At 47.0% G+C, this 23,677-nt stretch overlaps 1 protein-coding gene across 3 annotated transcripts in view; it reads left to right on the top strand.

Annotated features, from left to right (window-relative positions):
* Nucleotides 1-1,691: 1,691 nt before the first annotated feature.
* Nucleotides 1,692-23,677, top strand: part of LOC139280553 (host cell factor 1-like) — a 94,402-nt gene continuing 72,416 nt past the window's right edge. The window contains exons 1-4 of one of the 3 annotated variants that reach the window (XM_070900039.1): nt 1,692-1,862; nt 13,124-13,272; nt 13,451-13,611; nt 22,755-22,957. In XM_070900039.1, coding sequence (XP_070756140.1) covers nt 1,703-1,862; nt 13,124-13,272; nt 13,451-13,611; nt 22,755-22,957 — 673 coding nt within the window. In that variant the 5' untranslated portion in view covers nt 1,692-1,702. Of the gene's footprint in view, nt 1,863-1,934; nt 2,003-9,827; nt 9,937-13,123; nt 13,273-13,450; nt 13,612-22,754; nt 22,958-23,677 lie in introns of those variants that run through there. The other 2 variants (XM_070900041.1, XM_070900040.1) reach the window with 2 other exon arrangements.

The raw sequence follows: 23,677 nt of genomic DNA, 5'->3' as shown, positions 1-23,677 counted from the left end.
GGTATGTATATATATATATGTGTATGTGTGGGGGGTATATGTGTATGGGGGGTGTGTGTATATATATGTGTGTGGGGGGTATGTATATATATATATGTGTGTGTATGTATGTATATATATGTGTATGGGGGTATGTATATATATATATATGAGTATGTGTGGGGGGTATGTATATATGTGTATGTATATATGTGTATGTGTATGGGGGGTATGTATATATGTGTGTATGTATGGGGGGTGTGTATATATATGTGTGTGTATGTGTGGGGGGTATATGTGTATGGGGGGTATGTATATATATGTGTGTGTGGGGGGTGTGTATATATATGTGTGTGGGGGTGTGTGTATATATGTGTGTGTATGTGTGGGGGGTATATGTGTATGGGGGGTATGTATATATATGTGTGTGTGTGGGGTGTGTATATATATGTGTGTGTGGGGGTGTGTATATATATGTATGTGTGGGGGGTGTGTATATATGTGTATGTGTATGGGGGGTATGTATATATATATATGTGTATGTGTGGGGGGTATATGTGTATGGGGGGTATGTATATATGTGTGTGTGTGTGGGGGGTGTGTATATATGTGTGTGTGTGGGGGGGGGTGTATATATGTGTGTGTATGTGTGGGGGGTATGTGTGTGTGGGGGGTGTGTATATATATGTGTGTGTGGGGGGTGTGTATATATGTGTGTGTGTGGGGGTGTGTATATATGTGTGTGTATGTGTATGTGTGGGGGGTATATGTGTGTGGGGGGGGTATGTATATATATATGTGTGTGGGGGGTGTGTATATATGTGTATGTGTGGGGGGTATATGTGTGTGGGGGGTATGTATATATATGTGTGTGGGGGGTGTGTATATATGTGTGTGTATGTGTATGTGTGGGGGGTATATGTGTGTGGGGGGTATGTATATATATATGTGTGTGGGGGGTGTGTATATATGTGTGTATGTGTATGGGGGGTATGTATATATATGTGTGTGTGGGGGGTGTGTATATATGTGTATGTGTGGGGGGTATATGTGTGTGGGGGGTATGTATATATATATGTGTGTGTGTATGGGGGGTATGTATATATGTGTATGTGTGGGGGGTATATGTGTATGGGGGGTATGTATATATATGTGTGTGGGGGTATGTATATATGTGTGTATGTGTATGGGGGGTATGTATATATATGTGTGTGTGGGGGGTGTGTATATATGTGTATGTGTGGGGGGTATATGTGTATGGGGGGTATGTATATATATGTGTGTGTGTATGTGTGGGAGGTATATGTGTGTGGGGGGTGTGTATATATGTGTGTGTGTGTGGGGGTGTGTATATATGTGTGTATGTGTATGGGGGGTATGTATATATATGTGTGTGTGGGGGGTGTGTATATATATGTGTATGTGGGGGGTATATGTGTGTGGGGGGTGTGTATATATGTGTATGTGTGGGGGGTATATGTGTATGGGGGGTATGTGTATATATATATATGTATGTGTGGGGGGTATATGTGTATGGGGGGTGTGTATATATGTGTGTGTGGGGGGTGTGTGTGTATGGGGGGTGTGTATATATGTGTGTGTGTGGGGGGTATATGTGTGTGTGCAGGCCCGCCTCCCCCAGTGTTTACTGATCCGGGTACCTGCCCTGTGTGTGGTGGGGGGGAGGGGCCGGCCGCGGTGCACTGTGGGGAGGTGTAGTAAGATGGCGGCTCCCTCTCCCAAATGGAGACGGGTAACCGGAGCCACCGGACCGGTGCCGCGGCCCCGACACGGTCACCGCGTCGTGGCCATCAAAGAGCTGATGATCATCTTCGGCGGCGGCAACGAGGGCATCGTGGACGAGCTGCACGTGTACAACACAGGTGAGCGGAGAGGCGCGCGGCGCGCGGCGGGCACAGGACCATCCCGCGGGAAGGCGCCATTCCTGCCAGCGTCCAAGATGGCGGCCGGCGGGCGGCGGGCGGCGGAGCTGCGGCCAGAGAAACATGTCCGGCGGCGTGAGGTGAAGGGGGAGGCCCCGGGTTTAGCCGCAGCTCGGGCCGGGGTGTGTGTGTGTGTGTGAGGGGGGCGGGGCGGGGTGCTGCCGGCATCGGCGGGACCGAGGGGCGGGGGTTAACCCGCGCGGCCCGGCCCCCGGGGGATGGGTGGGTGGGGGGGGGGGGAGCCGGCGACTGCAGGCCCAGGCCTTGTCAGGCACCGGGCGGCCTTCGGTCGCGGTGCCGCTCCGGCTGACCGGGCCTGAGGGGCGGCGGCCTCGCTGGGAGATGGGGCCGGGGGCCCGGGAATCAGCCTTCCCTCAGGGATCTAACGCCCCTCCCCCGAGCCGGGCCCGCCCCGCCGCCGCCGTTACCGCCGCCGTTACCGTGCTTGTGTTGACACGGGGGAGGAGCTGCACCGGTCCCGGGGTCACAGGAGGCGGAGCCGCGGCCTACTGCAGCCGCCGGCTTCCTGCAGGGGGCGGCCGCGCTGGAAGGACTCGCCGCCCCGCCCTTTGATGGGCTGAGCCCCTCCTCTTCCCCTCCCCCCCTCCTCTCCCCTCCCCCCTCCTCTCCCCTCCCCCCTCTCCTCTCCCCTCCCCCCTCTCCTCTCCCCCTCCCCCCTCTCCTCCTCCCCCCTCTCCTCTCCCCTCCCCCCTCTCCTCTCCCCTCCCCCCTCTCCTCTCCCCTCCCCCCTCTCCTCTCCCCTCCCTCCCCTCCTCCCTTTCAGCCTCATGCTCTCACCCCTCAAATACAGGGGGCATTCCAGCAATCACATATGGGGCATTCAGCTGCTTCTCTTGGGCAGCCCCCCGGAGCCGAGGATGACTTGCTTCCACAGCAAAGTGAGCCCGAAGGTGACCGATGGGACCCAGCGCGGGCCAGGTGGCGGACTTCATTTTAAAGGGTGGAAGATGCCCGAGCGTGAATTCTTTTAACGTGGGGTGGCCGTTGCACACCAGCCACCACACGGGCTTGACAACAAGATCTTGGTCCAATGGCAAGGGATCTACAGCGATTGGAGACCACGCTCTGCTGCATGGGCCGAGCGCACACGCACGCACACACACACTCGCGCGCACACTCACACTCACCTATTGCCCACCTCCCTCCCTCAGATCCTCGCTTCCTGTTTTTCAGAGATCGCAGTGTAGGTGAGCGCATGAATCTTGGACCGGCCTGCGTATTTGCCCATAGAATACTACACTCAGCACTCAAATAGGGGAATTCAGAAGGAACATCTTCATCCAGACAGTAGTGAGAATGTGGAACTTGCTACCACAGGGATTGGTTGAGGCGAATAGTATCGATGCATTTAAGGGGAGGCTAGACAAGAATATGAGGGAGAAGGGAATAGAGGGTTATGCTGATAAAATTAGATGAGAAATGACTGGAGGAGGCTCGAGTGGAGCATAAACACCGGCATGGACTGGTTGGGGTCGAATGACCTGGTTTTGTGCTATATAATCCTATGTAATTCTTGCTCTGGCTGCTTTATTTTAAATACAAGTGATGTTGGCCATTTAAGCTTGAGATGAAGAATTTCTTCACTAAGTGGGTTGCGCATCTTTGGAATTCTCTAGCCCTAAGAGCTGTGGACGCTGAATCATTGAGTATATTCAAGGCTGCGATCGATAGATTTTTGGATTCTGGGAGTGTCCCCATTAGCTGAAGTACAGTAGCAGCAACTTGTATTTATATAGCACCTTTACTGTAGTAAGACATCCCAAGGTGTTTTACAGGAAAGTTGTAAAACAAAGTTTGACACTGAGCCACATAAGCAGAAATTAGGGCAGATGACTTAAAGCTTGGTCAAAGAAGCAGGTTTTAAGGAGTGTCTTATAGGAACAGAGAGAGGTGGAGAGGTTCACGGGGAGGGAATTCCAGAGCTTAGAACCTATGGTGGAGCATTTAAAATTAAGATTGTTCAAAAGGCCAGAATAGGCCTTTAATTACAAGTGATGTTACCTCCTCACCTCTTCTTTGCCACCCACTACTGCACAATTTGTACCTAATTTCAGCAGCATAACATGAAAATATCCCCCCTCCTTTTGAAGATGCTGCTTAAAATCTACTGCCTTCAACCAAGCCTTTAGTCACCTGGCCTGATGTCTTCTTATGTGGCTCGGTGTCAAATTTAGTTTGATAAAGCTCCTGTGAAGTGCCTTGGGACGTTTTACCACGTTAAAGGCGCTATATAAATGCAAGTTGTTCTTTGGGTGGGTGGGGTGCTTTCAAAATAATAACTCGTGCTTTGTTTTGATTTGCACCTATTTATAGCTATGTTTGTGTTGGTTGTTGACCGAGAAAAGAGTGTGCGTATTTAAAAATAAAACTGCATTGTCGTAATGGGAGATGCACCATGTTCTGGGTCTGTTTCACTCCTTCCTTGTTTACATATTTTTTTGATGTGCTTTAAAATCTGCTGTTCGGAGCTTGTCCAGGAACTGACATTTTGTGTAGGGCTCCCCCTGCTGTGAACTTCTGCTTCATGAATGAGAATTACTGCCCATGGCCCTCTCTCCTATTCTGACGTTACGGAGGGTAGAAATTCCCGATGTCTGTCGCCCTGTTTCTGCCTTGTCTCTAACTGAAGCTGAAAGCGCGGCACTGAAGAGTGACAGCATTCGGATTGCAGCAACAAAAACCAAAGATGCTGCAAACACACACCAATTAACATCTGTAGATAGAAAATGACAAGTCAATACTGATTGATCTACAGATGCTGTGTCCACAATTGTCTCTTTTTTTTTTGTTTCAGATTTGCTGGATTTTTTTTGTGGCTTTTCAATACTGATAGATTTTTTTGTCTTTATAACAATTAGGGTTAAATGACAATTTAATTTGTTTTGACTCCCTTTTAATTTTTGAATTACTGTCAGCTTATGTATATTGTGACCTAATAGAAATAAAATGATAGGTTTTGATAGTGGATACAGAGAGTGTTTCCACTTGTGGGGAAGAGCATAACTAGAGGCCATCAATATAAGATAGTCACCAAGAAATCCAATGGGGAATTCAGAAGAAACTTCTTTACCCAGAGAGTGGTAAGAATGTGGAACTCGCTGCCACAGGGAGGGGTTGAGGCGAATAGTATCGATGCATTTAAGGGGAGGCTGGACAAGCATATGGGGGAGAAGGGAATAGAGGGTTATGCTGATAGATTTAGATGGGGAAAGACGGGAGAAGGCTCGAGTGGAGCATAAATGCCGGAATGGACTGGTTGGGCCGAATGGCCTGGTCTGTGCTGTATATCTGATGTAATATTTTTGTATCAGCTCTCCTCACAAATGTCTGGAATGAGTTATAACAAAACATGATTTAACTCGTGGATTGATTATGTACAAACACACGAACATTAACTTTAAGTAGGAAAGAAAGTGTTTGAGCTTAAGTGGTAAACTTGAGTAAAGTACCTATGTTGAATTTCTGAATCTAATGTAGAGTTAATTACTTTTTAAGCATTTCTTTTGGAAATCTTGCTTTTAAAAACACACACAATATTACAATTTTATACTATTTTTCCCAAAATTCATTAGTTTAAAAAAATCTCTTGTTCTCTCCCCAACCCCCTCAATCTGATATGCTGCTAGTTCCCAGCACCTTGCTCAATGGTCATTCTTAATGTGTCAGCCTAAACAGTGAATGTTGGCAGGCTGAAGGATATCACAAGTGAGCCTAGAGGTGCTTAAAATCATGAAGGGTTTAGAGAGAATAAATAGAAAAGCTGTTTCTAATGGCTGAAGAGACAATAACCAGAGGGCACAAAGTTAAGGTGATTGGCAAAGGAACCAGAAACAACATGAGGAAGAACTTTTTAATGCAATGCGAGGTTAAGATTTTGGGCCCAAATTTCCCCAAGAGTTGCCCTGTTTTTTTTTGGAGTATGTAGCTTTTTTTTGGAGTAACTTAAAAATCGCAATTTTCCCCATTTAACTTGCTCCAGTGTGAGTCAGTTAGTTAAGTTTTTTCTAGTTTAGTTTGTTCTCTCCAAAAGGGGGCGTGACCAGCCACTTGCGCCTTTTCTGGCCAGCTGAAAGTTACCTCAAACTAACTAAGACCAGTGTATGTGACCACTTTTGTAGGCACAGAAAAACCTTACCGACATTTAAGAGATCAGCGCAGGTAGCCAGAGATAGGGTGGGTGGGGTGGGGGAAGGTGAAGGTGAGTTAGAGGATTCCAAAGCTCTAAAGACCTTAACATCATCAGCACAACATTACAACGTCTTCAGCACAACATCATCACAAATAAATGAAAGATAAATCAGCTACAGAAAATAGAGCAGTTCTACCTTGCCGACTGCAGAATGCACCGGCTAGACCTCCCGCCAGGGCTAGGGGCGGCAGGCTCGCATGACTGTAGGGGTGAGGGATTTTTACTTTTTTTTTACAGTTGTCCCTAAATGGTGCATGGTCCTAATGGAGGATGATTCAGTTTTGATGCAAAATATCTTTTATTGTAAATTTTACTGTGCACTTCAACGATACCAACAACAGCCACAACAGGAAAGAAAGTCTGCACTCATCCCTCACCCACATCTCGGGGAAAGTAAACTTCCTTATAGGGTTGGTGGTGGGGGCCCGGCTTGGGTCTGACCAGTGGCTGGTGCTTGGATTGAAGTGGGAGTGGCATTTGAGTCTGCGGCCTTTGGGCCCTTATTGCAGAAGCCAGCTCCCTCATGGCATCTGCCATCGCCTGCACACGCTCTGAAATGCCTGCCGTCACTTCCCGTCTTAGAGCAGAGATTTCACCTGACAGTGTCGCGACCTCATCATGCACCCCCTGATGGCCGCCACGAGTGATCTTGTGTGGGCATTGATCTCCTCACCCAATGAAACAGCCTGATTAACCTCTGCTGAGGGCTGCCTCTCAGGAGAGACTGGTCGGCTTCTCCTTCCCCTCGCTGTGGGTCTGTCTAGTGGCCACCACTCCAGTGCGAGGCGCAGGCTGGGATGGTGGGTCACTGGGTATCCCAAGATGCATTTCCCAACCGCCACTCGGACCCGTGACCTCGGAAGGTGTGAACGCATGGAAAGTTGCCGAGGAGCTAATGGAGGATTCTGGCAGTGTGATGCCCTGTGATATGTCCTGATCCATATTGCGGTCAGAATTCTCCTGAGCACACACTTCCATGGACCCCTCCTCCCCCCCCCACCCACCTGGGTCTGGAGCGCACGCATCTGGATCCTCAGGATCTTGAGTATCGTCGTCTTCTGCAAAAGACGACACAACAGTCAAATGGTTAGCAGTACAGGAGGGGGCTGGATGGGTGGTATGAGCAGTTTGACGTGTAGCAGGCCAGTCAGAAAGTTGATTTGAAGGGCCAATATGCATTTTAATGACTCACCCTCACCCTCGCCTGTGTGTCCAGCTTGTGCAAAGCTGATTCTTTTTCTGCCGGTGCGAGTCAGCAAGGCAGCAACCCTCTGTTCCAGGGGTGTCAGTTGGTGCAGATTTGGCGGACCTTCTCCTGTTCTAGTTCTCTCCCTCTTGTTGAGCGCCAATTTCTTCTGCAAAGATGAAAATATAAATTGTCAGACATGGTGTGCTTCTGAGGGGTGGGACACATACAGATGGTCACATTTTCCATTGCAATTCAATTTAAAGATGAAGATATTACTTACACCCTGCCATTTCTTCTTGCACTGGCTTGCAGTGTTGACCCCAGCAGAGTATTCTGCTGCAACGAGGTTCCATCTTTTTCCCATTTCCTTGGGGGAGACCTTTGACGGACTACTCTTGCTGATATCCAGCTCCAGCCATTTCTCCTCAGTGACAGTCACTAGTTTCTCCACTTCCTCATGGAGGAAATTCTTGGTTCGTCTTGCACGCTCTTGCGCCATTCGTCTGTTAGACTCAAACACAGGTAATGTTCAAAGATCACACTTGCACCTCTCTTCCATCTATCCAGCACTCCTTTCCACTCCCTCAGCCACACAAAAATCAATATTCAAACCGTACCTTTATCTATGCTCCATAACCAATTATTCTGAGGACACGCCCTTTAATTGGCCGATTGCCAAGCTTCCTGTTACACTGTGCATGCGTGCAAACTGAACCACCCATTGCGCATGCGCGCAAGCTCAAATGGTCATGCGTGTCCCTGCCGGTACTACACAACACGCTGGGCAAGCACAGCCGAAGCTCCCCCACCCCCTGGCTGTGCTGCGCGACGCCAATGGATCCAGATGACGAGGGAGCGGCCAAATTCAAAGGTAGATTTTTGGCGCTTTTTTCCTCCCAGGATGTCGGCGCACCACATCGAAAAACGCTGCTCTAAGAGGCTGGGGAAATTTGGGGCCTTTGAATGCACTGCCTGGTAGGGTGGTGGATACAGATGCGCCTGAGAGTGGTGGATACAGATGCAATAGTAGCCTTTAAAAAGGAATTGGATAAATACTTGAAGGAGAAAAAATTGCAGGGCTGTGGGGAAAGAACGGGGAAGTGGGACTGACTGGGTTGCACTTCAATAGAGCCGGCATAGACTGGATGGGCTGAATGGCCTTTTTCTGTGCTGTATTATTCTATGAATCTCCCCGTTTGTATATAGATAGGTCAGTGGAAGCCAATTAGGCGTGGAAACTCTGGCTGGTTTCCCAAGCCAGGGATCTTGAGACTAATTGTAATGCTGCAACTGCAGCCTTGATTGCGATCAAAGAATTCAACACTGACCAGGGATTATACCGTCCTAATTCAAATGTAGTACTGCACTGAGTAATGCATTCACCCAGTGAACTTCTTGGCGAGCACAGATTTGTGCTTCTGGGATAAAAAGGTAACTGTGGCTCAATCTTTAATGTCATTATCGTTACCAAAACAAATCTCAAATGGAACCAAAGTTCAAAACCCATCTTTGACTGGTATTTATGCAGAGATTCTTTCCAGTGTCACTGAAGTAGCCTCCTAAGGCATCAGTTAAAAAGAACAGAACAGTAGAAACGTATATAGTTTGGGTCTTCGCAATATGGTATTTTAGGGCACAGTTGAGGGATGCGGGAATATAAAGCTGCAAAAAAAATAATGTGGTTGACGGAAATGTTTGTACAGCTATAGCAGTGTTTTGGTTACTTGCAAAGAAGGTGAGCATTGTCTGGAGAAGCAGAGTCAGGACTGGCCAGTGAGCAACTGGGACTTGTTACGAAACATTGGAATTAACATACAAGTCTTGTCTACTAAATCCGCATCAAAAAGCAAAACTGCACCGTTTTTAAATTGCAATTAAGTCTTAATGATCAATTTTTTTTGGTGGTTAATGCTATTGTTTTGTAAAAATACAGCTGATTGCAATTTTATATAGCCAACATTTAGTAACTATTAATGCTATTGTGCAGTGAACAGATCATGTTATAAATTTGGGTCTTCAAAATGTACAGAGTATGGGCTCAATTTTCCCCGGTGATTTGTGCCGTTTTTTTGGAGCAGGCTGCTCTTTTTGGCCTAAGTGGGGAAACTGGTTTTTCAAATCAATTTGCACCAGCGTAACTCAGTTAGTTACAATTCTTTTAGGTCAGTTTTTTTTCAGCCAAAGTGGGTGTAACCAGCCACCTATGCTGATTCTGGCCATTTAGGGAAGTTTGGCCAGCTGAGAGTTACTCCAGTTGTGCTTAGGCCAGTGTATGTGGCCTCTGCAGAAAAACCTTCCGGAGAGTTAAGGAAATCGGCGCAGCAGATTCCCGGACACACTAAAAGAATTGAAAAACATAGCCACTTACCTCCAACCCTGCCCGAAAGCTGTCTGGTCCCTGGTTCTCGAGACAGAGGGACAGAGACAAAAAAATCCGGGGTCCGAGAATGGGAACCGGACCAGGAGAATGGGGACCGAGGATGGGACCGGACCAGGAGAATGGGGACCGAGGATGGGACCGGACCAGGAGAATGGGGACCGAGGATGGGACCGGACCAGGAGAATGGGGACCGAGGATGGGACCGGACCGGCAAGCCCTTCCGGTGGGGTTGGAGGTAAGTTGCTGCTATGTGTTTTTCAATTCTTTTAATGTGTTGGGAGCTGGCTGCATGTTTCACTTTGCAGCCTCAGCTCGCATTGTGTCTCTGGTTACCATGGCAGTCCGATCTCTTTGGCGCAGATCAAGGCTTCACCCCCAAAACTAAAGGTCGGGTCACACCACTCCAAAATGAACAAATCCAGCAGGGAAATTTAAAATATATTTTTTGGGTGGACTTAGGCCCCAAAAAATCGGGCGTAATTCTTCAAGTACCCCAAAAAAATGCTTTGGGGAAAATTGAGACCTATGTTCTGCATTCGGAGAATTTTTAGGAGAGTTTGAAATTGGAAAGCAGAAAAATTCTAAAATTCCTGTCGTGTGCATTTTCAGTTGGCATATGCCTGCTCCAAATGCATTTTGCTATGCTGTCTTACAATGTATATAGAGCACCAGAAAAATGCTAAATGGAGATTTGATTTGGACATCTTTCATTGGGGAAGGCAATATGGGAAATAATCATTTCCCCCCCCCCCAAAAAAAAACACCCTTATTTTACTGTATCACTTTCTTATAAAATGTCTGAGCAATTGCAAAGCACTCGCATTCAATTCGATATTTATTGTGGGGTGGCCCTTTGTATGTATAGCACTCTGGCCTGATATATCACAGCATGTAGCACTCAGCTAAGAGTCTGTGCCTCAGCTGTTGAACCATTGTGAAATGAAACCAAAAAAAGTCAGAGAAATAGACAGCCAGGCTGAACGGAGGGGAGAAGGCCAGAAACTGACCAGCGCTGAATGGAGGAGAAAACCTGAAATTGGTCAGGGTAAAGGATGACTAGGGATTAAATATAAAATGACCACCCTGATAATCTTTGGGGGAAAAAATACTTTTTTAAAATGGAGTACTGTGCTGTCATTTTTCAATGATTCACCCAAACCAGCAAGTTGGAAATTACTTTAAATATTCTGATTTAATAAAGTCAGCTGTGTAGAGAGATGCTCTCAAGTGCATCCGCCTATTCCAAATTTGTTTGTGCTTTGCATGTTGCGAGTAGTTGTATTGTGAAGCATTTGCGGGTAAGATTCTGTAATGAATAGTGTGTGTTTGTGTATATGTCTAACAACTTTCAAAATATTATTCATAGAATCATAGAAATTTACAGCACAGAAGGATGCCATTTCGGCCCATTGTGTTGGTGCCGGCCGAGAAAAGAGCTACCCAGCCTAATCCCACTTTCCAGCTTTCAAGTGCACATCCAAGTACTGTTTAAATGTGGTGAGGGTTTCTGCCTCTACCACCTTTTCAGGCAGTGAGTTCCAGACCCCCACCGCCCTCCTGGGTGAAGACATTCCCCTCAAATCCTCTCTAAACCTCCCCCCAATTACTTTAAATCTATGAACCCTGGTTGTTGACCCCTCTGCTAAGGGAAATAGGCCCTTCCTATCCACTCTAATCTACGCCCCTCATAATTTTATACACCTCAATGAGGTCTCCCCTATGTCGCCACTGTTCCAAAGAAATTATTGGATGTATTTAATTTCTTAAGCTGTAGAATTATTTATTTGTAAAGAAGAAAGCCTGAGTTGCTCAGAGTGAAAACTACAGAACCGGCTGGGCACAGTGTATGTGGTCGACAGTGAGTGGTTCATACTGCAGTGCACAGTGTTGGGTCCCTTTTAAGCTGTTAAACGACAGGTGTAGGGGGTATCAATTTATTTTCACTTTAGAAGATTATGTATTTTTTTGCTGCATTCGATATTTTCTTTTACATTTCAAAGTGTATCACACTTACAAAAAATGTAACGTGTATTATTGTAATGTTGGTGGTATTTTCAGGCCAGTCTTCGACATGTACGCCAGAAAATATCTGCCTCCAACAAGTAAATTCATTGTAGACCCTTTTAAGACAACAATAAACATGTCTGTGAAGCAGTAAGGGTTTAGTGCCTGTTTTCTGATGCCAAGCAGTGTAAGGTTCCTCTTGAAGGTACAGCACCTTGCCTCAAATATTTGTAACTTTACAGAGCTGTCGTATTTTGCAAGTTCACCAGTTTACATAAGAACATAAGAACTAGGAACAGGAATAGGCCATCTAGCCCCTCGAGCCTGCTCCGCCATTCAACAAGATCATGGCTGATCTGACCATGGACTCAGCTCCACTTACCCGCCTGCTCCCTGTAACCCTTAATTCCCTTATTGGTTAAAAATCTATCTATCTGTGATTTGAATACATTCAATGAGCTAACCTCAACTGCTTCCCTGGGCAGAGAATTCCACAGATTCACAACCCTCTGGGAGAAGAAATTCCTTCTCAACTCGGTTTTAAATTGTCTCCCCCCCCCCCCCCCCCCCCCGTATTTTGAGGCTGTGCCCCCTAATTCTAGTCTCCCCGACCAGTGGAAACAACCTCTCTGCCTCTATCTTGTCTATCCCTTTCATTATTTTAAATGTTTCTATAAGATCACCCCTCATCCTTCTGATCTCCAACGAGTAAAGACCCAGTCTACTCAATCTATCATCATAAGGTAACCCCCTCATCTCCGGAATCAGCCTCGTGAATCGTCTCTGTACCCCCTCCAAAGCTAGTATATCCTTCCTTAAGTAAGGTGACCAAAACTGCACGCAGTACTCCAGGTGCGGCCTCACCAATACCCTATACAGTTGCAGCAGGACCTCCCTGCTTTTGTACTCCATCCCTCTCGCAATGAAGGCCAACATTCCATTCGCCTTCCTGATTATCTGCTGCACCTGCAAACTAACTTTTTGGGATTAAGGACCCCCAGGTCCCTCTGCACCGCAGCATGTTGTAATTTCTCCCCATTCAAATAATATTCCCTTTTACTGTTTTTTTTCCAAGGTGGATGACCTCACATTTTCCGACATTGTATTCCATCTGCCAAACCTTAGCCCATTTGCTTAACCTATCCAAATCTCTTTGCAGCCTCTCTGTCCTCTACACAATCCGCTTTCCCACTAATCTTTGTTATCTGCAAATTTTGTTACACTGCACTCTGTTCTAAAGGATGGTAACACATGATGAATGTGTTACCATCCTTTAGAAATAAAAATATTGAACATTGGAGTTCGAACTTGGGGCTCATTATGAAAAGTTGTTACATTTTATTTGTTGTGTAATGTGGTTTTGTACAGTTCCTTGAAACCTGTCCTTTGCCTTTTATTTTGTGACTATTTCATTACAGCCACAAACCAGTGGTTCATCCCTGCAGTTCGGGGGGACATTCCACCAGGCTGTGCAGCCTATGGCTTCATCTGCGATGGCACCAGGATTCTGGTATTTGGAGGAATGGTGGAATATGGGAAATATAGCAACGATCTGTATGAACTGCAGGTGAGCAATTGTTCCAGCTGCAGAAGTTAGAGAATTTATTTCTGTGGTATTAAAATGCCATCATGACTTCTCAGAACCTTCATTTTCTTTAGTTCAAAGTTGTTGCCCGAGCTCCTTATCTGCTGCTGTGTTCCGTTCTCCAATGTATTTTTCTATTTATCCCATATGTTTGTTACAGGCGAGCCGATGGGAGTGGAAGAAACTAAAACCAAAACCTCCCAAAAATGGTGCACAGCCCTGCCCTCGCCTTGGTCACACCTTGTGTCTGGTTGGCAATAAGTGCTATTTATTTGGTGGCCTGGCTAATGACAGTGAAGACCCAAAGAATAATATTCCAAGGTACTCCTCTTTTGTGTTCCTAATATTAATTTTTGTTGCAATACCTGGTGCACAATCCTGTTCTTCGGGTAAGAAATCATTGGCTGTTGCATTATTGCTGTGTTTCATATGGATTTTATTGTGAATTTCCAGCAGGCCACCAGTTAACGATAAGCCAATGTAATTTCTGGGATTCAACATCCTGTAAATCTCTCTCTGGAATGACTTGCGACTTCCCCTCTCTCTGTTTGATTGAGTTGTTGCAAGTCGGGCATATGCGATGGGAACAAATGGAGCTCACTTTATTTTACAAAAATGTGGTTTTCATGGACAACTTGTTATATAGCACAACTAGAAACAGGCTTTTGGATTACTTCAGGCAACACTATGATGTAGGTAGAATCATAAAATCAAGTTTAGCAAATTGGTAAGCTCTGACTGCGCTGGGCTGAAATCCATCAGTTTCTCAACAACTTGCTCCTTTAATGTAGTAGGTGTCTAGAGATGCTTCCCAGAGGAGCAAAAGGAGGCGGTGAATGGACAACCAGCAAGTAGGAGAACAATTCTGATAGGTGACTGACTGAACAAAGGGTTGAAAACATAGGGCTGGGTTTCCCGCTCCTGGGCGCCTCTGTTATCGCCCAGGGAGGGGCAGAAATGGCGGCGGTGAGCAATTGTGGGCGGGCAGCCAGTTTCCAGCGCCCCGCCGGGGTTTTCGGGGATCTGTTTCGGCGGGGCTCGGAGCAATACCGCCCAGAAAAGGCAGGCCGGTGTGCAACACCCCTGGTTGCAACACCAGATCGATTTTTGTCTCCCGCCCGCCCTGTAGAACGCTTTGCTGGGACCGCCTGTAGAGAGGTAAGTAATGTCCATCTCTGGTAAGTGTGATTGTTATTTTATGTGTTTTTGCGATTTATGTAATGGTGACATGAAGTATGTTTTTGGTGGGTTTTTTCTCTCCGCTGGCCCCCCCCCCCCCCCCCCCCCAAAGCGCTCCGAGGCCGGCTCTTTAGCTCGGGATTTTCGCGTGCTCAGCCGGCCTAGTGCCCGAGGGAAGGTGTGCACCGCCTCCCTTAGTGCTCCATCTCACACTCTGGGCACAGCTGCCCAATTTTGCTGACCAAGGCGCAAACATTTTCCAGGCGGTATCAGGACTGCCCTGTAGCCATTATTAATGCCCCGAAATCTTAAATTCAACCCATAATTTTTGTGAAAGTGGGAATGTCCTATAGTGGAAAGGTTTAAAGAAAGAGTTCTAGAGTTCAATGCCAAGTCAGCCCTCGGCTGTACTGCTGTTAGGGAGTCAGAAGGTCACAGAGCACGTGTTGGGCAATGTATTGGCGAAGGTTGATGGCAGGGGAGGGATTTGAATTCAATGCATTGGGGGTGGGCAACATTGTAAATTGGCATGCAAAGGATTCTAGGTCCGCAGGAGTTTGTACAGCACAGGATGTACTCGGTGGCTTTTTGGACTAGTTGGAGATTATATAGATTGGGGTTCAGAATCCTGGCTATGAAAGCTGTTTTCATTGTTTTTGTGCATATACTGTACTTGGATAAAATTCATAATCTATCTGAGTGGCTTAGTAAATTTAAAAGCTGGTAGTATAAATAGCAAACCAATTCATTGTGAATATTCAGCTTTTTTTTCAGGCTTAAAGTGTTGCCAAATTTTGATTTGAAAAAGCAAATGGCATATTTTATAATAGTCTACATAATATGTCGCTAATGTGAAATTAATGTAATTCTATTGAAAATCTTGCTGTTAACAAATGTCATGAGATTGGAAGTTTTAAATGTTATTTTAAACAAAGATTTTTATGCTTGCATGCATTTGGTGCAATCTCCTTATTAATACATTTTAATGTAGCCTCTATAATATGCACAGCAGCAAACGGTAACTACATTTTGACTACCACAGGTAAGTGGATGTGGCCAATAATAGTGAGAAAAGTGTCAGCTTGCTTGATGTTCAACACCCTAGATTGAAATAATTCAGCACTTGATCAGATTTTTTTTGTTTACACTTGTAAAGCTAAAAGGTGCCCTTGCAGCAGAATGAAAACATTTGTCAATGCAGGGGGTTAGCATTAAGCAGTCCCTGGCACTGGGCAGGAGCAGTGACCCTGATGTGTGCTGCACCTGTCCAGGCTCAACTGTGTCTGACTTTCCTGTCCTGGGTCATTAGCTTGGACTAGAGGGTCACCTCGAGCACCGGTCTGCCCCGAGCAGCACTTAGTGCCAGTAAATTCAGGAGGAAGTTGAAGCACTGCTGGAGAGCAGAAGACATGAAAGTCCAGGAAAACCTGTAAATTTAAGAACAAAAAAGGACCACTTATTCTTGGGCCTGTTTTCAGCCTGTTGCCAGACCCTCTAAGACCACAGGAGGAAGGATTAGACTATTAGTCCCAACAAGCCTGCTCCGCCATTCAATAAGATCACAGCTGATCTTCCACCTTCCCACACTATGCCCTTATCCCTTGGTTCCCTTCGTATCCAAAAATCTATCGACCTCTGTCTTGAATATACTCAACAACTGAGCCTCCACGGCCCTCTGTGGTAGAGAATTCCAAAAATTCGCTCTAAATTCAGGAAGTCCTAGTGCAACCCCGCAAGGCTAGCTTTGTGCCCGGGGCCACAGGAACAAGAAATTAGGTGGGAATGCTCCCGTGCCGTCTCAGTTGTACCAGTGTATCAGCAGGCTCGGATCTACCTGCTAGTGGAGCCCCGGAAATCCTGGCGTAATGTAAAGGGGACGGAGACCTGGTGCAATGCCGCCTTTTTCCTGACTTTAGCACCTGGATGCTGGGCGTTGCCTGGGAGGCAAAAGTCAGGAAAATTGTCCCCCGCATTTGCTCAATGTGGCATTCACACTCTTCGCCATAAGAACTTAACAAATTTACCCAACCCCACAGAGCTTTAGGCACAGATTGGTCTCGGGATAGGAATTCCCAATTGTGTGCCTGGGGTACGGCTGGGGATTAACCAGCTAAAAACCAGGCAGGTTTCCGGGATAGAGCACTAGTTAAGTTCCTACTGGTTGTCCAGCTAGGATTACCCACCTTTAGATATTGGCTTGCAGGGATATCTGGAGCCTAGTGGGAAGAGTCCTAGGCCCCAGTGACAGATCTTATCCCTCCAGTTCTGGTTACATACATTACAATGACAACAAATGGTGGTACGTGAAGCACATTGGGATATCCCGATTGATGTAATAAGGTGTTGTATAAATATTCTTTCTTTCTAATGGACCATACTGGCTGATCAGTGATCAGCAGTGCCCAGGAGTACTGCGGACCTGCTTGACTCATTAGATTAGTAAGTCTGCCATGGAGGTTCACCTATGTTTCAATTTTCCATTGGAGCCAGCTTGACCTCAAAAGAGACCCCAACTCTACAGACCAGTCATCCTTCTGACACTTCTGAGTCACGTTGCTAATCTGTCCCAGATCCTGGGCACTTTTGTGCACTAGATCTGTGCCTATCAGGTTGACGCAGTTAAAAATGATTTCTTTAGGGTTCTTGCAGCTGGCGGATAGTGAAGACTTTCACCCCGCAGTCTGGGCTAGATTTTTCTCATTACATGCTGCCCCGTGGTGACATCATCCGAAAACACGGCGTCAGTTTCCACATGTACACTGACGACATCCAGCTCTACCTCTCCACCACCTCTCTCGACCCCTCCACGATCTCTCAATAGTCAGACTGCTTGTCCCACATCCAGTATTGGACGAGCAGAAACTTCCTCCAATTAAGACAGAAACTATTGCCTTTGGTCCCTGCCTCAAACTCCGTTCCCTAGCCACCGAATCCACCCCTCTCCATGACAGCTGTCTGAGGCCGAACCAGATTGTTCGCAATCTTGGTGTTATATTTGACCCCCCAGATGAGCTTCCAACCACATTATCTGCCTATTTCCACCTCCGGTACATCGCCTGACTCTGCCCCTGCCTCAGCTCATGTGCTGAAACCCTCATCCATGGCATTGTTACCACTAGACTTTACTACTCCAATGCACTCCTGGCTGGCCTCCCACGTTCTACCCTCCGTAAACTTGAGGTCATCCAAACTCTGCTTCCTTATTCTAAGTCACACCAAGTCCCTTTCACTCATCACCACTGTGCTCGCTGACCTACATTGGCTCCTGGTCCGATTTTAAAATTCTCATCCTTGTGTTCAAATCCCTCCATGGCCTTGCCCCTCCCTTTCTCTGTAATCTCCTCCAGCCCCACAACCCTCAGATGTCTGTGCTCCTCTAATTCTGGCCTCTTGAGCACCATCGCTCCCACCATTGGCGGCCGTGCCTTCACCTACCAAGGCCTTAAGCTCTGGAATTTCCTCCCTAAACCCCTCCACACCTCTCCCTCTCTTTCTTCACTTAAAACGCTCATTAAAACCTCTACCTCTTTGACCAAGCTTTTGGTGATCTGCCCAAATATATCCTTATGTGGCTCGGTGTTAAGTTGTGTTTTACAATGCTCCTGTGAAGCGCCTTGGAACGTTTTACTATATTAAAGGCACTATATAAATACAAGTTGTTGTTGTTGTTTAAATTGGCCAAAATGTAAACAGTGATTCATAATTATATCAGGAATGACATTCCTGAGAGAAAGTAAAAGGCTGTAAATCCCTCAATCTCATTCTTGTGCGTCATTAGTGCTATTCATTAAAAACAAAGTCGTGGGTTTCCTGCTTTCACCAGGTCTGAAGTTATGAACATAAAACGTGATTCATTGTGCACCAAGTATTCAATAAGGACAGATTTTTTTTCATAATTTGCAACCCTTGGCTGTGCTTGATTAGAGAAAAATGTTGAAGGTTCACAATATAAATGTGACCTATTGGACGTCTTCAAGATTATGAAAGGATCTGATAGGGTAGCTGTAGAGAAGGTGGTTCCAATTGAAAACCAGAACTAGGGGCCATTAGTACAAGATAGTCATTAATAAATCCAATATGCAATTCAGGAGAAATTTCAGTGGTGAGAATGTGGAACTCGCTGCCACAAGGAGTAGTTGAGGCGAATAGCATAGATAGATTTAAGAGTAATTTTAAGAACAAAGACTTGCATTTATATAGTGCCTTTCACAACCACCAGACGTCTGAAAACGCTTTACAGCTAATGAAGTACTTTAGAAGTGTAGTCACTGTTGTAATGTGAGAAACGTGGCTGCAGATTTGCGCACAGCAAGCTCCCACAAACAGCAATGTGATAATGACCAGACGATCCCTTTTAGTGATGTTGATTGAGGAATAAATATTGAATAGGACACTGAGGATAGCTTCCTTTCTCTTCTTCAAAATAGTGTCATGGAATCTTTTACATCCACCTGAGAACAAACGGGGCCTCGGTTTAATGCCTTATCTGAAAAGCGTCCCCTCCGACAGTGCAAGGTGCATTAGATGCATTTATAAAGAAGCTGCATAAACACATGAGGGAGAAAGGAATAGAAGGTTGTGCTAATTGGGTGAGATGAAGAGGAGTGGGAGGAGACTCGTGTGGAGCATAAACCCCGGCAAGGACCAGTTGAGCCGAATGACCTGTTTCTGTGCTATTCATTCGATGTAATATCCTGTTTTACCTGATGACACCCAGCTTTATCTCCACCTTCCTTGACTGTAGCTATGCTGCCTGACATCAAGTTATGAATGAGTTTTGGATTCTCTCTAGCTTAACATTGGCAAGACCAAAGTTATCAGCTCTCTCCAGAAATTCTGCATCCAAGTTCTCTGATCCACTTCCATCTCCGCTGCTTGCTCAGGCCAAGTCAGACGGTATGCAACCTCTATCCTTTTGACTCCGCTGAGCTTCACACCCCTTGTTACCAAGACCATTTATCTCCAGCTAGCTCTGCAGTATTATCTGCCTCATCCTGACCTCACTCCCACCACTGCAGAAATCCTCATTTAGATCTTTGTCCTCCAAATCTCCTATTCCAACACTCTCCTTTGCTGTCCGTTCTAGCTCCACAAACATTAGCTGCATCCTATCCTGTACTAAGTGTTGGTCACATTATCTTTGTACTTGCTGATCTCCACTGATACCCTGTCCCTATCACACTGTCCTCTCACCCTAATCCTCCGCTACCTTCCCCCAACCTCTAATCCTGCTCTGCCTTCTTATTGACACCCTCTAACTCTACACTGTCTTCCCCTCTCTTTCCCCCACCCAGTCTTGAACACTGCTTGACCACCTTCCACTCCCTACCCCCCCCCCCCCCCCCCCAAATTCCTACTGTATGTGCCCCTCCCTGAGGCATTAACCTTTGTCTCACAACCTCTAAGCCTGGTCTGTCTTGTCATCCATGCCATTTCACTTGACCTGCCCTTTCCCCACTGGCCTCCAGTATCCGAGTCCTCTCTCGGCCAGGGTCTATTTATCTCCCACCCTCGAGCCGTGCTTCACCTGAAAACTGCAGTTGTTCTTGACTTCCCTTGTGTAATGTATGCACCTGTGAGCATGCTCACGGGTTTGTTGATTTGAGAGTGGCTTAGCCAGTCACGTGATGTTCACAGGACTCAATAAAACCCCAGTCAGTTGGGTTCGGGGGGATCCACGATGGGGCAGGTGGTTGTGAGCCTGGTGGATGAACTGGTAATGTATCGTGTGATTGTTAAACCTTTGCTAATAAACCAACTAGTTCTTAATAGCAATGTGTTGCTATGGATTCTTAAGCAAAGAACCCTTGGAGCAAATACATTACACCATGCACAACACTACAGCAGATTAACTGGTAATATGTTAAAAACTTGTCTGCCCGCCCTCTACTGGTGGGAGGGAATGAACGGTCCGGGACGGGAGGGAATGAACGGTCCGGGACGGGAGGGAATGAACGGTCCGGTCCGGGACGGGAGGGAATGAACGGTCCGGTCCGGGACGGGAGGGAATGAACGGTCCGGTCCGGGACGGGAGGGAATGAACGGTCCGGTCCGGGACGGGAGGGAATGAACGGTCCGGTCCGGGACGGGAGGGAATGAACGGTCCGGTCCGGGACGGGAGGGAATGAACGGTCCGGTCCGGGACGGGAGGGAATGAACGGTCCGGTCCGGGACGGGAGGGAATGAACGGTCCGGTCCGGGACGGGAGGGAATGAACGGTCCGGTCCGGGACGGGAGGGAATGAACGGTCCGGTCCGGGACGGGAGGGAATGAACGGTCCGGTCCGGGACGGGACGGGAGGGAATGAACGGTCCGGTCCGGGACGGGACAGGACGGGAGGGAATGAACGGTCCGGTCCGGGACGGGACGGGAAGGAATGAACGGTCCGGTCCGGGACGGGAAGGAATGAACGGTCCGGTCCGGGACGGGAAGGAATGAACGGTCCGGTCCGGGACGGGAAGGAATGAACGGTCCGGGACGGGAGGGAATGAACGGTCCGGGACGGGAGGGAATGAACGGTCCGGTCCGGGACGGGAGGGAATGAACGGTCCGGGACGGGAGGGAATGAACGGTCCGGAACGGAATGAACGGTCCAGGACGGGAGGGTATGAATGGTATGGGACGGGACGGGAGGGAATGAACGTTCCGGGAGGGAATGGACGGGACGGGAGGGAATGAACGGTCCGGGACGGGAGGGTATGAATGGTACGGGACGGGACGGGAGGGAATGAACGGTCCGGGAGGGAATGGACGGGACGGGAGGGAATAAACGGTCCGGGACGGGAGGTATGAACGGTCCGGGATGGGAGGGTATGAACGGTCCGGTCCGGGACGGGAGGGAATGAACGGTCCGGGAGGGAATGGACGGGACGGGACGGGAGGGAATGAACGGTCCGGGAGGGAATGGACGGGACGGGACGGGAGGGTATGAATGGTACGGGACGGGAGGGTATGAACGGTCCGGGATGGGATGAACGGTCCGGGACGGGAATGGACGGGACGGGACGGGAGGGTATGAATGGTACGGGACGGGAGGGAATGAACGGTCCGGGACGGGAGGGAATGAATGGTAAGGGACGGGAGTGTATGAACGGTATGGGACAGGACGGTATGAATGGTGCGGGACAAGTGGTGTCCATTATAAATGAGGACAGATGAATTTATAATGGAAATCTAACAATTAAAGACCAAATGTATGATTTTGAAATGGGGACGGAATTATATTTGTGCACCTAGTCCAATTATTCCCCACTCTCTCATCCCGTTTCATCTGAAGAATAAAAGGTGGTAAATTGGCCAAGTACATGGTTTGTGGAAAGAACAGGCTACGTTGGTTACATTGTGTTATGTTGCCAGAGTGTACGACATGAATAAGGCGGTTCTGTCATCAATAAGGCAATTCTTCATCAGATGTGATGAAATCTATTTAAAAACTTCTACTAACTTCACTTTCAAGTTCAGTTAAAGTAACATGAGGGACAAAGTGAGGCTTTATTTATTGCTTCTGGTACCCGACTTGCTTTCTTGGCCTGGCTGATGGTTGAAGTGCCACCATTGATGTAGGGTGCAGACAGTTCATTTTGAAACTTACTTTGGATGCAAATCAGTGGTTTTCTCGATCTCCATCTCACACTATTAAATGTGCATCACTCTCTGTTTGTTTGTTTGTTGTAATGTAATGTATGTATGCCTGGGTTTACCTGCCACCAGGGGGAGCGACCGTCTGAGGTCATTGGGCCGCAGACACACACGCGCAGCCCTTATATATAAAGAAAGCCTCCATGTTTAATCCACACTGAGAGCTGATAAAGTAGAGTCAGGTCGCACCTGATTGAGTTCACGGTCCTAAGCCTATTGTTATTGCATAGGCAACATGTAAGAACATAAGAAATAGGAGCAGGATTAGGCCATTTGGCCCCTCGAGCCTGCTCCGCCATTTAATAAGATCATGGCTGATCTGATCATGGACTCAGCTCCATTTCCCTGCCCGCTCCCCATAATCCTTTATTCCCTTATACCTCAAAAATCTGTCTATCTCCGCCTTAAATATATTCAATGACCCAGCCTCCACAGCTCTGGGGCAGAGAATTCCACAGATTTACAACTCTCAGATAAGAAATTCCTCCTCATCTCGATTTTAAATGGGTGGCCCCTTATTCTGAGATGTCCCCTAGTTTTAGTTGCCCCCATGAGTGGAAACATCCTCTCTGCATCCACCTTGTCGAGCCCCCTCAGTATCTATGTTTCGATAAGATCACCTCTCATTCGTGTATTTGTATTTGAAGGTACTTGAATGACCTGTACACCGTGGAACTTCGGACTGGATCAGGGGTGGTGGGATGGGACATTCCCGTAACGCATGGTACCCCACCTCCTCCAAGAGAATCTCACACAGCTGTTGTTTATAAAGATTCAAAAAAACCAAAGATGATCATTTACGGAGGGATGAGTGGATGCAGACTTGGCGACCTTTGGATACTTGATGTGGGTAAGTGCACATCTAATGGCTTAAAAGACCAACTAAATGTGAGCGTTCTATTGGGAAAGAACTGGGATATTTTACATGTTACAGGTGTTACATAAATGCAAGTGGTTTTTGCTCAAAGTATGAGGCATTTTTTATTAATGCCCGTTTGTCCTTAAAAGTGATATTAGCACCAACGTGTGGTAGGGCAGGTAGGGAGGGAGGATGCTAGTTCTTCTAAACCTTTCAGTTCAAAGCTTTGCTTGCCAGATCTTCACACAGCTGGAATGGGTTGCCAGCAAGACTGGTTGAGACCAGAACATCAGACTCACTTAAAGAAAAAAACACTAAATGGACTGATATTCTGGGCTCTCTCTATCGGAAACTATCTTGTGAAGCGTTGAACTGCTGCAGTCCGTAAGGTGAATGTTTTCCTCATGGCTTGCTTGGCCATTGCAGAGGGCAGTTAAGGGTCAACCACATCACACTGGGTCACATGTAGGCCAGACCGGGTAAGGGCAGCAGATTTCCTTCCCTAAAGGAGAATGTACATTGTGAATTTCAAGATCGGACATTTTCCCAATGCAGAGATTAAAATTTCCAGCTTATTTGGTGCAGGCTGGAGTATAATTTACAAGTATAAACTAAATATGTTCTTGGCTTCATTACTTTTCTGTGCAATCGCTGAACAGTGCTCTCAAAATTTGCACTGCCACAGAACTGATTCATTCATTCAAATAAATG

The sequence above is a fragment of the Pristiophorus japonicus genome, chromosome 15 (assembly GCF_044704955.1).
Source record: "Pristiophorus japonicus isolate sPriJap1 chromosome 15, sPriJap1.hap1, whole genome shotgun sequence".
Taxonomy (NCBI): Eukaryota; Metazoa; Chordata; class Chondrichthyes; family Pristiophoridae; genus Pristiophorus; species Pristiophorus japonicus.
This window is presented reverse-complemented; position numbering and strand designations above follow the sequence as displayed.